Genomic DNA, 16,216 nt, shown 5'->3' with positions numbered 1-16,216 from the left:
ATTAAATTGACTTGTACTTTCAGCAAAATGAATGTCAGGACTCTATAAAAACCTTTGCTTGTTGGATATAAAAGTGGTGATTAAAGGTTCTGCAAACACTAATAATTACTTCCCAAGTGACCATTGTTCCTAAAGATGTCTTATAGTAAGTATTCACCACAGACTGTTTAACTCTCTCCGTTCATAATAAAGGTTACATTTAATATCCTGCTCTTATATTCAAAGTGGTTAATAAAAACATTTAAAACCCAGTAAAATGTGCAAAAAGCCAACACTCATTTGATGATAAAATAAAACATTCACGGCAGAATCAAATCATTAAAAATATTTTAAAAGCAAAAATAAAGAAGGCTTTAGTACTTGAACCATTTCTGAAATCCTGAAATGTTGGGCTCTATTAGAAGGGAATTCCAGAAAATTAAGACCACTAAGAAGATCCCAGTACGGGTGCGGGGAACCTGTGGCCCTCCAAATGTTGCTGGACAACAATTCCCATCTCCCTTTAATTGGCCATGCAGGTTGAGGCTGATGGGAAATGGAGTCCAATAACATTAGGAGGGTCACAGACTGCCCTAATACATGTTAGGCAGAATTTCAAGCAGTGCCTCATGCAATATTTTAATAAGAGTAAAGAGACTCCCGGAGCTTGCAGGATTCCAAGACACTTTGGTCATTAGAGATCAATAGCAGTCCCTCGGGCTGTCTGGAAGCTGGACAGCCAGAGCGGTTGTTGCGTAACAGGTCTTATTTGCTCCTGCCAGTCTTCTTTCACAGGCCACTGCATTCTGCGCTAGATGAGGCTTCCAACACTCCTCAAGGGCAGGCCCCTGTAGAGCTGATTGCATACATTCATCATGTGTAGCAGACAGATATAATCTACACATGTACAAAGCCAACAAAAAGAATATGATTCTTTGTTCTGTTTCTCTACTCTTGGTCAATGAGTTTCCATTGGAAAAACAACTCTGTGTGACCTCTGAGAGTATACAACTAGTATATTTTTGCCACCATACAATACTCCCACAAGTGACTTTCTGGGGATAACAATCAGTCACACAAACATCCAGCTCTGGCGGGCTGGCGGCTTGCACCTGAGCACTCTCTCTGATGCTAGGTGAATATGGACAGAATACACACACAACACTTGCCTGAGGCTGGCTTCAACCAGAGGGGGTGGGTGAAGAAGAGGAAGATTATTTTGATCCCCTGATATTTTTCTATAAGGATGGGAATCTCTACTGTCAGCAGTAAGGTACTGTGGATGATGCCATCCATGCATAGGGAGTGTTATTAGGGGAGTAATGCATCATTCATGCCCTGTTCCTTAGAACACATACACAACGTTGTTAAATATTTCATAGCCTCCTGCATTTCGCAGGGAACTCATAGCATGCTTGCACTATCCCTATTCACATGCTAAGCACCACTTCCCTCCCTCACTATTGCACACTGCTGAAGGCTTCTCCCCACTTCATCTGCTATATGCTGGTCTTAATTATAATAGCCTGTCCTCACTGACTGAAAAACAAAAAAGGGTGTTAGCTCTTTCGGATAAACAAAAACATACTTGCCCTAAAATAGATCTTACTGACAGTGAAAAATGAACTTCCCTAGCTGAAATGCCTGAAATGGCAGGATTTGCAATACACACCTGCAGCCCATGGTTCGTGGGTATTCATGGACATGCATGTGCACTAGAGACACAAAAGGCATCTCCCCCCCCCCCAAAAAAAAATTAAGTTCTAGGCCAGCCTTCCCCAACCTTGGCTCCTTAGATGATTCTGGACTACAACTTCCATCATCCCTGACCATTTGCCTCGCTCATTCAGGATAATGGGAGTTGTAGTCCAACATCTAGGGAACCAAAGTTGGGGAAGGCTGTTCTAGAGAGCTTGGGGAAGGGGTCTGAAACTTGAAGAATGGCAAACCCTGGCAACTCAAATGTAAATGGCACCCCTGTAATCTCTGCCAAAGGCAAAATAAGAACAGTGTTTACCTGGAGCAGATACCATAAAATCAGGACTGTCCCTTGTAAATAGAAACCAGTGGGAGCAAATGAGATTTAAGAACTTATAGGGAGCTATAGTGTACACTCCTAGGTAATCTTGACAATGGCTTGTTAATGATATATCTGAAGTATACATGGACTTGCTTTAAAAACAGAAAAGTTAACCCACTATGACTGAAAGAAGCATAGCTCATTTGTTCTTCCAGCTTCTGTGCTTTCACAAAACATGCAAAATTGGCCAGATGCACAGGCCTTCAGAAATGGTGGGCGGTGGGACTTCTTAATTTTCCCCTCACACACTCGTGCCTTGATTGTGTTGTGTGTATGTCAGTGTGTGTGTGTGTATGAATTTTCTGTGTTTTTAATATGTGCCTGGGAGAGAGGATTTTATGTGTAGCGGGGGGACTTTCGGGGCCCCCGATTAACATAGTGACGGGTAATGGGAGGTATGGTGTTAGGAGGAGAACATGCCAGGTAAGGGGAACTCGTCCCAGACAAGTCGTGTCTGTGCCCTGTTCCGGTTCTCCTCATATCCACAGGATTTCGGGTTGTCCTATCAGCCAGCTCTCAGATCTCCAAGTGCTGCTTTTAAATGCCAGGTCAGTATATAATAAAACCTCCCTAGTCCATGATATAATTGTGGATGAGGGCGCCGACCTGGCATGCATAACCGAGACCTGGGTGGGGGAGCAGGGAGGAGTTGCCCTCTCCCAGCTTTGCCTACCTGGGTACATGGTCCAGCACTGTGGTAGATCCGAGGGCCGGGGAGGGGGGGTCGCCGTGGTCTATAAGAGCTCTTTTCTTCTCACCAGGCACCCTGTCCAGGCGGTGACTGGCGTGGAGTGTCTCCACCTTGTGTTGGGCCAGTGAGACAGATTGGGAATTCTGCTGGTGTACCGCCCACCTTGCTGCCCAACAGCTTCCCTAGCTGAGCTGACTGAGATAGTCTCGGAGGTGTTGTTGGGATCCCCTAGACTTTTGGTACTGGGGGATTTCAACATCCATGCCGAGGCTGTCTTATCTGGGGCAGCTCAGGACTTCATTGCTGCCATGACAACAATGGGGCTGTCTCAATTTTCTACTGGCCCAACGCATGTGTCGGGACATACTCTTGATTTGATCTTCGCCACTGGACATGGAGATGGTGATCTGCAGGTGGGGTGTTTTTCATCTACTCCATTGTCATGGACAGATCACCGCCTGCTGAGATTTAGGCTTACGGCGTCCCTTTCCCTCTGCAAAGGTGGGGGACCCATTAAGTTGGTCCGCTCCCGGAGACTAATGGATCCTCTGGGTTTTCAGAAGGCTCTGGGAGACTTTCCGGCTGATAAGACTAGTGCTCCTGTCGAGGCCCTGGTTGAACTGTGGAATACGGAAATGACCCGGGCTGTTGACACGATCGCTCCTGCGCGCCCCCTTCAATGTAGAGCTCATACAGCTCCGTGGTATACCCCGGAGCTGAGAGTGATGAAGCAAGAGAGGAGGAGGCTTGAGTGCAGATGGAGGCGAACTCCTGACGGATGCAATTATGCTTTGGTAAGTGCCTCCACTAAGTTGTATATAGAAGCGGTAAGGGCAGCAAAAAAGTGTTATTTTGCTGCCACTATTAGATCATCTTTATGCCGCCCAGCGGAGCTTTTTAAGATAGTACGAGGGCTTTTACACTCTGGCCCTCAGGACACCACAGAGTCATCTGAAGCCCGCTGCAACGAGTTTGCGGGGCACTTCCAAAATAAAATCGCATGCATCCGTAGGGATCTCGACTCTAATGTTAGGACAGTTGAATCCACTGAGGTACCTGGATCACGGTCTTGTCCTCAATTATTGGATGAGTTTCAGTTGGTGCAGCTTGAGGAAGTTGACAAGATGCTTGGACTGGTGCGTGCAACCACGTCGGTACTGGACCCTTGCCCCTCTGGGCTAGTAAAAGCTAGCCGGGCTGGAACTGCCGGCTGGGCCAAGGAAGTGATCAATGCCTCCTTGAGAGAGGGAGTTGTCCCTCGCTGTCTCAAGGAGGCTGTAGTGAGACCTCTTTTGAAGAGGTCGTCCTTGGATCCAGATAATTTGAACAACTATCGACCGGTAGCGAATGTCCCATTTCTGGGCAAGGTCTTGGAACGGGTGGTTGCCAGCCAGCTCCAGGCGCTCTTGGATGAAACCGATTATCTAGATCCGTTTCAATCCGGTTTTAGGCCCGGTTTTGGCACAGAAACAGCCTTGGTTGCCCTGTACGATGACCTTTGTCAGGAGAGGGACAGGGGGAGTGTAACTCTGTTGATTCTCCTTGATCTCTCAGCTGCTTTTGATACCATCGACCATGGTATCCTTCTGGAGAGACTCGCGGAGTTGGGAGTCGGGGGTACTGCTTGGCAGTGGCTCCGCTCCTAGTTGGCGGATCGTCTCCAGAAGGTAGTGCTTGGGGAGCATTGCTCGATACCCTGGACTCTCCATTGTGGAGTCCCTCAGGGATCGGTTCTGTCCCCCATGCTTTTCAACATCTACATGAAGCCTCTGGGTGCGGTCATCCGGAGTTTTGGAGTGCGTTGCCATCAGTATGCTGATGACACGCAGCCCTATTACTCCTTTTCATCTTCTTCAGGTGAGGCTGTTGATGTGCTGAACCATTGCCTGGCCGCGATAATGGACTGGATGGGAGCTAATAAACTGAAACTCAATCCAGACAAGACTGAGACGCTGTTGGTGAGTGCCTTTTCCGCACAGATGGAGGATGTTCATCCGGTTCTGGATGGGGTTACACTCCCCCTGAAGGAACAGGTTCGTAGTTTGGGGGTTCTTTTCGATCCTTCCTTGTCACTTGAGGCTCAGGTGGCCTCGGTGGCTCGGAATGCGTTCTACCATCTTCGATTGGTAGCCCAACTACGCCCCTATCTGTGCGGTGACGACCTCGCCTCAGTTGTTCATGCTCTAGTGACCTCTAGACTGGATTACTGTAATGCACTCTACGTGGGGCTGCCCTTGAAGACGGTTCGGAAGCTGCAGCTAGTGCAAAACACAGCAGCCAGACTGTTGACGAGGACCAATCGGTCCTCACATATTACACCTGTTCTGGCCCGCTTGCACTGGTTGCCGATTTGTTTCCGGGCCAGATTCAAGGTGCTGGTATTGACCTATAAAGCCTTACACGGTGTGGGCCCACAATACCTGATGGAATGCCTCTCCCGCTATGAACCTACCCGTGCACTTCGTTCGACATCTAAGGCCCTCCTCCGAGTACCGACTCATTGAGAAGCTCGGAGGGTAATGACAAGATCCAGGGCCTTTTCGGTGGTGGCCCCCGAACTGTGGAACAGTCTCCCCGAGGAGGTCCGCCTGGCGCCTACGTTGTTATCCTTTCGGCGCCAGGCTAAAACCTTCCTATTCTCCCAGGCATTTTAATGCATTTTATATATTTTAATGTTTTAGTTATCTCAATACTGTTTAGTGTTATTATGTATCTGTATTTTATATCTAGTGATTTTTGTTGATTTATTGTATTATTGTATGTTGTACACCGCCCAGGGAGCCATTGGCTATGGGCGGTTTATAAATGAAATTAAATAAAAAATAATAAAAAAATAAATAATTTCCAAAACTGAGAGAAGAGACAGCACTGAACTCGCCCTCCCCTCACAAAACCTCAGATTCCGATATGATTCAGAGGCATTCATGCCTTGCTGACCTTTTTTGGATCAGACCCCAATCCCAAAGAGATCTGCACTGCACCTCTGACACTAGGCAATAATATCCTCACTGTGCGTCACAGCATGGAACCTCAACTTCTTCCGAGGTCTTCACTTTGTGAATGAGGCCCTCCCCTTACACTCAGCCTCAGTACTGTGAAGTTTGCCAAGTGGCAGCTGGGCGAGGCTGATTTGTGTCTGGAATGCTGTAGGCTGTTAGGCCTTCGATGCACCAGTCAATGCATGATGAATCTAGGGGAACTGGGCACAGTAGGAACTCCAGGGGAGGCTGTGTTGATGCTTTGCAGCTAGAGTCCAATTATAAGTTGTCGAGAGGATAAGAAAGATGAAGAACAGCCAACATAAAGCTCACCAAACAGCTTCTTGGACAGGGCTGTGTGCATATGTGTTCTCAGCCCCCACCCCATAGGTTTTCTGTTGTGTTAATTTGTATGTCAGTACATAATCTGGACAGAGACAAGAAGCTGGAATGTCATTTGGCATTCAATCTTGCAATCAAGACTAGAACATCCAGGCTTGGTTACTTTATGATTTACAAACAAGTCAGGAAAAGTGACAGACTTAGGTGAGCCAAAAACATTTGTGAAACTGCTATAGACTATGTCTAAATTGACTTATCCTACAGAGGGAACATCTGCAATTGCGTACACAGACTTCTGCAATTGCGTACACAGACTTCCACTACAGTTAGCTAATCTGCTGCAATTCACTTAACTAGAGAGGGGGGGAAAGGACCATTAAGTATACTTTTTTTAAAAAAAAAAGGCTGACAATAAATATTTTAAAAGGCAACATGATCTGAGCTGCACAGAGCATTTTCAATAATACGTATTTCATAAACTTATATCGCATAGTTTCAGAAATTCAACTGGTATAGTTTCACTGCACATCCATGTAGGAAATGCTACAAGTTGAATATCTGTCTGTCGGGCAACTATTAAAGCATCTGCTGGGAAACAGAAACTCTGCTAAAATGTATACCACAGATCAGGAAAGGTACCATCAGGGCCAAGAGGATACCAATGTGGTTAACAAGCTCAAATGTGAAATTGCTGCTCTTTTAGCAAAAATATGCAACTTGTCCCTAAAATCAGCCTCTAGAAAAAGGCTAATGTAACATAATTTGAAGAAAGTGATTCAGAGGGGATCTGAGAAATTACAGGTTGAGTGTTGGACTACAACATGGGAGACCAGGGTTCGAATTCCCACAAGCCATGAAGCTCACTGGGTGACCTTGGGCCAGTCACTGCCTCTCAACCTCAGAGGAAGGCAATGGTAAACCCCTTCTGAATACCGCTTACCATGAAAACCCTATTCATAGGGTCGCCATAAGTCAGAATCCAATGGACTTGGAGGCAGTCCATTTCCATTTAGGTTAACGTCTAGGGAAAACTGGTGAAAAGCACTATTAAAGACAGAATTACCAAGGATATACAGTAACAAGTCTTACTGAAACAAAACCAGCATAGCTTTTCCATGGATAAGTCCTGTCTCACTAACCTTTTAAAGTTCTCCAAGTGTCAACAAACTAATAGACCCCCTCCTTCCCAAAAAGAATACTATTGTTGTTGATGATGATTGTATTTATTAGTTGCTTTTTCACAGAAGTGACTCAAAGCAACTTACAAAACAAACTATAAAAACAAGAGTAAAAACAACCTAATATGCTCCTTGTAAATATCTATGAAAGGGCAGATCCAACTCAACCCACCTCACTAAAAGATGAGAAAGAAAAAAAGAAGCCACAAATATACTTAAGTGCCCTCAAATTAAGTGTCAAAAGCCTGGGTGACTAAAAATATTTTTGTCTGGCACCTAAAAGCAGATAGTGAAGGAACCAGGTCTCCCTCCCTGGGGACGGTATTCCAACAATGGGGAGCCACCACTGAAAAGGTCAATTCTTGTGTAGCCAACCTCTGCACCTCCCTTGGAGAGGTCACAGAGAAGGGCTTCAGATGATGAATGCAGGGTCCAGGTTGGTTCATGTGGGGAGAAATAGCTGTTGAGGTGTTGGGATCCTGAACCACAAAAGGTTTTGTAGGTCAAACCCAACACTTTGAATTGGGCCCAGAAACTAACTGGTAGCCAATGCAGTCATGTCAAGATTGGTGTTATATGCTCAGATCATCTTGCTCCAGGCAGCAATTTGGCTGCTGAATTCTGCACCAGTTGCAGTTTCAATCTTCAAAGACAGCCCCATGTATAATGCATTGCGTAATCTAACCTATAGGTTATCAGAGCATAGACAAGAAAAGTTAAGCTATCCCTTTCCAGACAGGGTCTGATGGAAGGCACTTTGTGCCACTGAGGCCACTTGAGCCTCAAGTGACAGTAGTGGATCCAGAAGTACCCCCAAGCTACACAACTGCTCCTTCAGAGGGATTGTACGTAACCCAATCCAGACCCACGCACCCACCCAGTTAGGGAATCACCCACTAACAGTGTTTCAGTCTTATCTGGATTAACCTTCGGTTTATTGACTCTCATCCAATCCATTACCGAAGCCAGACATCGATTTAGTACATCCACAGCCACACCTGCAGATGTAAGGGAGTGATAGAGCTGTGTATCATCAGCACATTGCTGAAAATGCACTCCAAAACTCTGGATGATCCCACTCAGTGGTTTCACGCAGATGTTCAACAGCATGGGGGAGAGAATTGGACCCTGCAGTACCCCACACTGAAGGCTCCACAGGACCAAGCAACACTCCCCAAGCACCACCCCCTGAAGACAGCCATCCAGGTAGGATTAAATCACCACAAAGCAATGCCGTCCACTTGCAACTCAGACAGGTGCTCCATTGGCCAGTTCCCTCCAAACCCAGAGGTGCCCTGTCATCACCAAACAGGAAAGAGCTGCTCAGTAGCTGCCCCATCTCCATCCCAACCAAGGAAAACTAGACTGGCTCCAACTAGATCCATATCCCTCTCTTACGGCTTTCTCTTGATCAGATCTATTGGTCCATCTACTCTGACTGGCAAGAGCTGCGCAGGATCACAGGCCAAGGTACTTCCCATCAGCTCCTACTACATCCTTTTAAATGGGTAAGACAGGGATTGAACATGGGAAAGCTTGTGCTCTCTCACGGAGCAACAGTCCCTCTCCAACGCACCTCTTTGTTCTGGTCTTTTCTCTTCAGCTCCCTTGCTTTCTGTTGTCTTGTCTTTTTATTTGTAAGCCTGAGGGAGGGGCTTGCTTCTTTTCATTTATGTACATTCCCTGCCCGGGCACTGTGTACTGAATTTTAATTGCAATGAGATGCTTTGAGAGATAATTTTTGTCCGAAAAGCAGAATGAAAATATAATAAAAATGAGAGAGATGCCTCATAACAGAAGGAAACACGGCACAGAACAAACAAACCCACATATGTAACTGAACGTTGGGCTATGAGAGCTCCATTGCCCTTCACACACTTTAATGAGCCTTCAGGGAATTTTCACTACGTGCATTAACTGTGTTCGCACAATAAAAGCAACTACTAGCAGTATTATTATGAAAAGCTGTTCAGAATTGACTGACTGACTCCCTTGCTCACACGTAACAACTGCTACGGAACATCCCAATGAAACGTAAACCTGAAAATTGGCACACGGGTAGTTTAAAGGTCACTGATTGTTAAAGAAATCTGTAAAATGTTACGGTTTTCTTTTTAAATGAGTAGCACTCAACATCTGAGGCATGTGCTTTATGTGTAGGAGAGATCAGCATTCCAGCAAGCAATTGGACAAGATGTTGGGGTGTGTACCTCTTTTGACTTGGATTTTCAGGTGGGGTTATTTGAAGATGTAGCCAACAGCCCCCTCCAAAAGCACACGCACGCACACATGCACACAGTTTGCATTCTGCAAAGCCACTTGGGCCTTCCTCACTCATGTGAATGCTAAAATCATTATTAAGCTACCGCTCTAAAATGTGATTCAGAGCAAGGCTATTGATTCCTACTGTCAGGTAGGCTTGAGCTGAGGGAAGAGAGGGGCAAAGAAATTCAATTCAGTTCATATTTCAAGCCAAATCTGTCAAATGTGCCCTTTCCGAAACAGTATGAGAAGCGAAACACAGCTGTCCTTCAAAATTCACACTTAACTGAATTTTGCAAGGCAGTTTGCCAATCAAACAATGTTTACAAAAATACATGTTAGGAGAAAGTGTGCATAAAATGAGTATGAGTGACAATAACATACAAAAATGCATTCTACGATGAGAACTTGCAACAGTCTGTACATTACTCAAAACGGCCTACAAAACTGTGTTTATTAGGAGAAATTCACACTAAAACGGACAATTTTCATGAGGATTATTTTTTTTAAAAAAAATTCACAAATTGCCACAGAAATGTGGAGAACTGAATTTTAGATTAGAAAAATTCCAAAAGGAGAGAAACAAAGTGACAGATCTTTCCATCCCTAGTTAGGGAGACACATTTGAGGGAAAGGCATGGTGGATCACACCAGAGGGCAAGGAGTTCTGAAATTTGGGGGAGAGAGGAACCCAGAAGGAAAGTGGAGTGAAGGGGTCCTCACCATAGTGAGGAAGGGACTGGTTTATATGTGAAAGACAGATGGAAAAGCTAATCTGCAGAGGGTGAGGAAAAGGGAATGGAAAATCTTGCTAGAGGGACTTCATAAAGGAAAGTATTTTTAAAGTCCCTCCCTGTAAACTTACTGCCTGAGCTGGAAAGATCCGGATAATATCAAAAACAGCAAGAGACGGCTGTTGCTTGGTGGCTCTCCAAATTTAGCAGCACAGCAGTCTGTGGAGGAAATAGCATTTATATTCCTTTCTCTCCCCAAACCCATCCTGCTCTTGGCTTCAGCCAACTTTTACATTAGAGGCATCCTTGAGATCCTCTCTGGTCTCACTGTGAATCCATGGAGCCAACATGCAGTGAATTGCCTATGCCCAAACTAGCAAGGGTGGGGAAAGCAATGCCCCACAGGGGTCTCTCGTGTCGGTTGCTATGGCAGCGAGCCACTACACTGTTATTTTTCATGCAGGCAGCACACAGCCAGCACCGCACATGTGCGAGCTGTGAGAATGGCAGCACTGCCAAGCAAGTCTCTTGAAATGGTGTCTTTACAAAATGGAGCTAATGAGCTTGCGCCGTCTTGTCTTTAGATGAAAGCAGTAACCCCTGGGATGGATGAGTCCAGATAGGAGGGGACTGTATACAGTCAGAGCGTGACTTTCGCAACACACAAGGTTTTATCTGCTTGCAGAGATCTGTTCTTGGAATCTTTGTCCTGGTTCCAGCACGTATTTAATGAAATATGCTTCTTCTTCTTCTTGCTTGTGAAACCACGTCACAATAAATCTGTTTGTGCTATAGAGTCTTGATATTTTTTGTTGCTGCAAATATTAAGTAATACTGCTGCTCTTCCGGAAACTGGCTGGTAGTTCGGAAGTCATTAATAAGGATTAAGCTAAATCCGGACTAAATAAAAACCTCCCAATTTAAATTTTAAAAAAGAGCTTAAAGTAATGACTGTTGCAAAACTATTTAAAGCATACATTACATTTCAACAGCAGCGGAACAGAAAAAGAAGCCCATTCTCCCATTTTAATGCCATCATGTTTTCCTTCTAAGTGTTAGCCTTTTAATGAGAAACACAATTTCTCTTCTATAGATAGCTCTTTCATAAGATACTAAAGAAATCCCCCTATCTTTTCCCTCTCTAATCCCTCTTTTTTAGATGTCATGCATTGTATGCATAACTGGAGTTGTATAATGTGTTCATATTTCGGTACACATTTCTGAGTGCTTCTCCTCGTTTTGGAACTAGCATGGGACAGGATTTGAACTTGTGACTCCCAAGTCCTACCATAAGGTTTCTTCCCCACTGAGCTACAGGTCAGGTGCTGGGAACATCAGGTAGGGAAGTCCTTTTGTTCCCAATTCCCTGGACGTTGCTTAATGGATGAAGGAGCAAGAAGTTCAGCATCATTAGCCTGGGCTTCCTTCCTCACAACACTGGCTACTGGTGCTTTTCATTCTGTGGTTGCCAGGGGTGTTGTCTGTGGATGATGTTGTGACTGGAGGCGATGGTCTCTGTGTGGCTAGCAGTATAGTTGCTGCAGGTGTTATCCTTGTAACATTGTTAGTCTACTCATGAAGGAGCGTAGGATACTTACTAATTTGCATAGGTGTAACTTGCATGCACCTTAGCAGTGGCCATCTGGGCCATAGAGTAGGGCTGCTTATCAATTTAACTACAAGTAACAGGGTAACTAGCAGGGTGTGTGTGTGATCAGTTTAATGTGCAGGATCCCATAAAAAACCAGAATATGTGAGATACACATCCTGAATTCATATTGAACCTACTCAGCATTTCCAGAACTGCATTGCTAGGGACACAAAACTAATTATATAACAAACAAAAATAATTTAGCGACAAGATATTTTCAGCACTGCATGCAAAGCCTCGTAGCTTCCTTTGAATTTCAGTGCCTTAAACGAGACAATGTTCCTGGTCTTCCTGTTTGCCCAGATAACCATGAAACTGCACATGTAGCTATACTACCAGAATGCAGTCTTCATTTATTAGCACACTGTGGCCTTGTTCATCCCTGCTCAAGTTGCCAGGTTGAAACCAAGAGTTTCTGCATCTTCAAGAATGCCGAGTAAGTATAGGAGACAATGCAACTGTAAGCAAGCCTACGCCATTTCCCTCCATTGCAGAATCACAAATTTACACCAAACCCTCATCACACAACTATGTGATAAGTACAGAGGAGATGTGAATTTTCGCTTAAAGTTTTCCTTCCTCAACAGCAGCTGCAGAGGTTGGAATTAGAAGCAGTTGTTGTGGTGAGGGGGGGGGGGAGAGAACACAAAGGAGAGAGTACTGCCAAAAAAAATTGAAAAGCTAAAATTAAAACCATATGGTCATAAACAATAAAACCAAGGAAGGTATCCAAAACAACCTAGAGGATTTAGCTACAAAATATGATATGGGTTGCAATCCAAAACATATTTACCAGTAAGTAAGGCTGTGACTCTGCACATGAACCTGGGAGTAAGTACGTCCCAATGAACACAGCAGGCCTTACTTCCTAGTAAACGTGGACAGAATTGTGCTGCTTGCTTCATTAAAATCAAGTAAACAACTAGGACTGGGTGGCTAGTCAAATACCCTTTCCCTGTATGTAACAGTGGAGAAAAAGAACCTGTCACTTCAGGGACAAAAGATAAGAACTAACTCTGAAACCGTTCTGTCCTTTCAGACTGTCAACCAAACAGTTTATAAAAAAAGTATACTTGCTCATCTGAAAGTTCAGAATCAAGATATGTTGAGCTGTCTTTTACTGTTATTTTTCTCCACCAATCTATATTCCTAACAGCATGTAAATGCTGGGTCAAGCAGAAAGTTTACTGCAAATATATATTTGATCCAGGAAAAAACAATTCAGCAAGTGTAATGAGAACAACATAAGCATTGTTTCCATATTGGCAGGATGTTGGTTCAAAGGTTTATTGTTACTCACCACCCAAGAACTGGATGCCTCCAGCCACCCTGCCCACAGTCCGGGAGAAAAGTTCAGACACACAACATCCCATGAGTGCGGTAAGGGCCACCAGAAGGAGAAGACCACAGCCCAACCCTGTCACCACAGTGCAGACCCTCCATTCCACACTTGGGATGGCCTGGAAGGATGCATAGCGTCCACACTGCTCCACCATCACCGTGATCTGCAGGCTCTCATCTCGTACTGGATAGGAGCATCTCCGGAAAGTGCCAAAGGACACTGATTTCTCCAGCTGAGACCCCAGCAGCCAATAAGGCATGAAGAAGCCCACGCAGGAGACCCCAGCACAGAGGAAGGAAAAAAATGCCCATATCACTCCTGTGCAAGTAAGGCTAGATGCCATTTTCCCAGTCATAGCTATTAACTGTGACAAAAAGGAGGAGGACGGGGACGCGATTTGTCTGTGTGGCTTGAGGGTTAGGGAAGGAGATCTGCAAGTAGTCCGAAGACCTTTAATCCTGGTAACTTTGCAGTCCGACAAAATATTCCATAAGAGCCATCACATTGGGTTCTTTTATCATCGTGAGTAACGGTGGAAAGTTTTCTCACTCTTAACGGTGCTTTTTCGCCAGTGGCAGCTGTAGTAGTTGTTGTTCATGAGAAGCAGTTGCAGGGGTTGGAGGAAAAGGAGAGGACAAAGAAGAAAAAATATGATCAGCAGATAACATCAACCCGCTCCTTCAGCCATGACGGGGAGGGGAAAGGATACTGGGTGCAAGTGGGATTTTCCTGCATGCAGTTTGGATGGGAGAGCACTGGAAAAGAAGAGGGGGGGAAAGAGTGGAGGGAGGGAATGAATTAGGGTAGGGTTACCATATCCAGTCCTGGATGCTGCTACACTTCATGGGACACATCCACCTCATACATTTAAAGCACATTTAATGCACACGGCTTCCCCCCAAACAATCCTGGGAACGGTAGCTTACACACATACCCTCCCCCACAGAGCTGCAATTCTGAGCATCCTCAACAACTTACAGTTCCCAGGATATGCTGGGGGAAGCTATGTGTGTTAAATGTGCTTTAAGCGTATGTTGTGGATCAGCCACAGCAATGGGGTAGGGAGTCGTGAATCAGTCAGGAAACATGTCTTTCAGCTTGCCTGGCAGCAGTTCAGTCAACTGTCCACGTGGGTTGCCAACTGACCCTCCCCCAAAAGACCTGTGCCGTTAACAGCTGCGTGATGGTGCAGATATCAGCACCGTAGCCTTTTGTAGTAGTCAAACTGATATCATCATCTGTTACTATTTGCACAGCTAGTGGCTGTGAAAAGCAGAGTTACAGAGGCTGGTTGAAAAGGTGGCAACCTGTAGAATTACCTCCTCCCTCCTATAAGATAGATGTGGGGTCAAAATCAGGATTGCATGGAAAGCAATGATAAATACCAAGTGATATCATTTTTGAGAATAACTGGTACCATTAGGCAATAATTAAAACAAAAGACACATAAGTAAGGAAGGCAGTATGTTTGCCCAACTTTGTCCTGCTCTGCTGCTCCTGGATGAGAAGCGGAACTTTTGGAGTCCTGGGTCCTGATCAGGAAAGATTTGCCCTTTCTTTTCTTCTCAAACTCAGAGAAACAATGTGGTTTCCAGCAGAGACAAACAAAAGGGGCTCGATTACATTGACAGTGGTTCAAAGCAGTGGGAAAGAGTCAGGAGAATGGAAGGGTTGGGTTTGATGGAATACTGGCAATCCTCTGAAGAAAACTTGGCTGACCCAAATGGAACCTGTGCTCCCCTTCCACAAAAGAGAAACAATTAAGGCCCAGCACTTCCACAGGAACCTTCTTTAAGCACCCCCAGATTCACATATGCCCTCGCCCCATCTTTTTTTTAAAGTTTTTGCAGCACAATTTCAAAGAGGCTGTAACCTGCAGGAGCACTGGGCGCTTCCAGAAGACCTGTTTATTGAGCATTCGTCCTGATTTGTTTGCAGGGAGATTGGCCGATGTTGGCTACTTAATGAGCATTCATGTTGGCTGGTGTGCAGGGAGGTTGCATCAGAGTGAGTGCTCTGGCACACTTTCCAGTCCATTTCCCCTTTCACTTTTCTTATTGCAAAAAGTCTGATCTTTTGGGAAACCGGGATACCCTCCCAAGCCACTGTAACCGCGCAACCTGAATTTGCCGGTATGTGATTGAATGCCACCCAAAACGAAGCGACAGTCTGGAAGCGCCCTGTATCAGAAGAAGAGGTCCAGGAGAAGCAGAGACAACAAGAGCGGCGGCGCCTTTTACAAAGTCTTCCGCGGGCTGTCAGTCAGGGTAAGGGAGTGGGGGGCACCCCGAAACTGACGAGTCATGGCCTTTACGCAGACCCTTGTGATGCCAACAGGGTACCACCAGCAGCGGCGGCATCCAGCGCTGGACTTGCCGGGAAGTTTGGTCTTGCCTGCCCGTCGCGCTGCCTCCTCAAAAGGGAGTGGATCTAGGGCCCGGGTGGGGAGTGGGTGGCTGCCTGGAGCCCCTGCTCCGAAGAACTGGGGCAAGCAGGGCGGCCCCTCCCAGCCTTCCACACCAGCGCTTCGCCTATCCGCCTTTGCTTGGGCCGGGGGCTGTGGTGTGCGTGCTGGCAGCCCGATTCGCCGGCAGGGACCCGATTCCGCCCCCGCCCACAACCTCCGCCCCAACTAACCTGCCGTCCCCGATCCGGGCCGGGCACGCATGGAAGCTGCAAAGCGCGGCCTTTCTTCAGCTGCTGGCCGCGCGAGGAGGAGGAGGTGGAGGCAGCAGAGGAGGTGGAGAGGCGGCTGTTCCCCCCCCACCTCTCCGGCACGCAGGACCAGATACCGCCCCCGGCGCTGCCGCCGCCGCTTTTACTACTGCCCCAGTCGCGCTTTAAGGGGGAGGGGCCAGGCAGGATCCCCAAATCCCGGAGTACGGAGCTCCGCCCCCTGCCATTCCGAGAGGGGAGGGGGGATGCTTGGCGCGCAGCCTTGTAAGGCAAGGAAGGGCAGAGAAGAGGAGAAGCGCTCTG

At 46.2% G+C, this 16,216-nt stretch overlaps 1 protein-coding gene across 2 annotated transcripts in view; it reads right to left on the bottom strand.

Moving 5' to 3' along the window:
- Window positions 1-16,216, bottom strand: part of LHFPL6 (LHFPL tetraspan subfamily member 6) — a 26,632-nt gene extending 10,416 nt beyond the window's left edge. Inside the window, exons 1-2 of one of the 2 annotated variants that reach the window (XM_061622412.1) lie at window positions 15,875-16,216; window positions 13,196-13,992 (exon numbers count right to left, since the gene is read on the bottom strand). In XM_061622412.1, the coding sequence (XP_061478396.1) occupies window positions 13,196-13,592 (397 nt within the window). In that variant the 5' untranslated portion in view covers window positions 13,593-13,992; window positions 15,875-16,216. The remainder of the gene's footprint in view (window positions 1-13,195; window positions 13,993-15,874) is intronic. The other variant, XM_061622411.1, reaches the window with a different exon arrangement.

Source organism: Rhineura floridana, chromosome 4 (genome assembly GCF_030035675.1).
Source record: "Rhineura floridana isolate rRhiFlo1 chromosome 4, rRhiFlo1.hap2, whole genome shotgun sequence".
Classification (NCBI taxonomy): domain Eukaryota; kingdom Metazoa; phylum Chordata; class Lepidosauria; order Squamata; family Rhineuridae; genus Rhineura; species Rhineura floridana.
The sequence above is the reverse complement of the archived record's forward strand: the minus strand, read 5'-3'. Positions and strand labels throughout refer to the sequence as shown.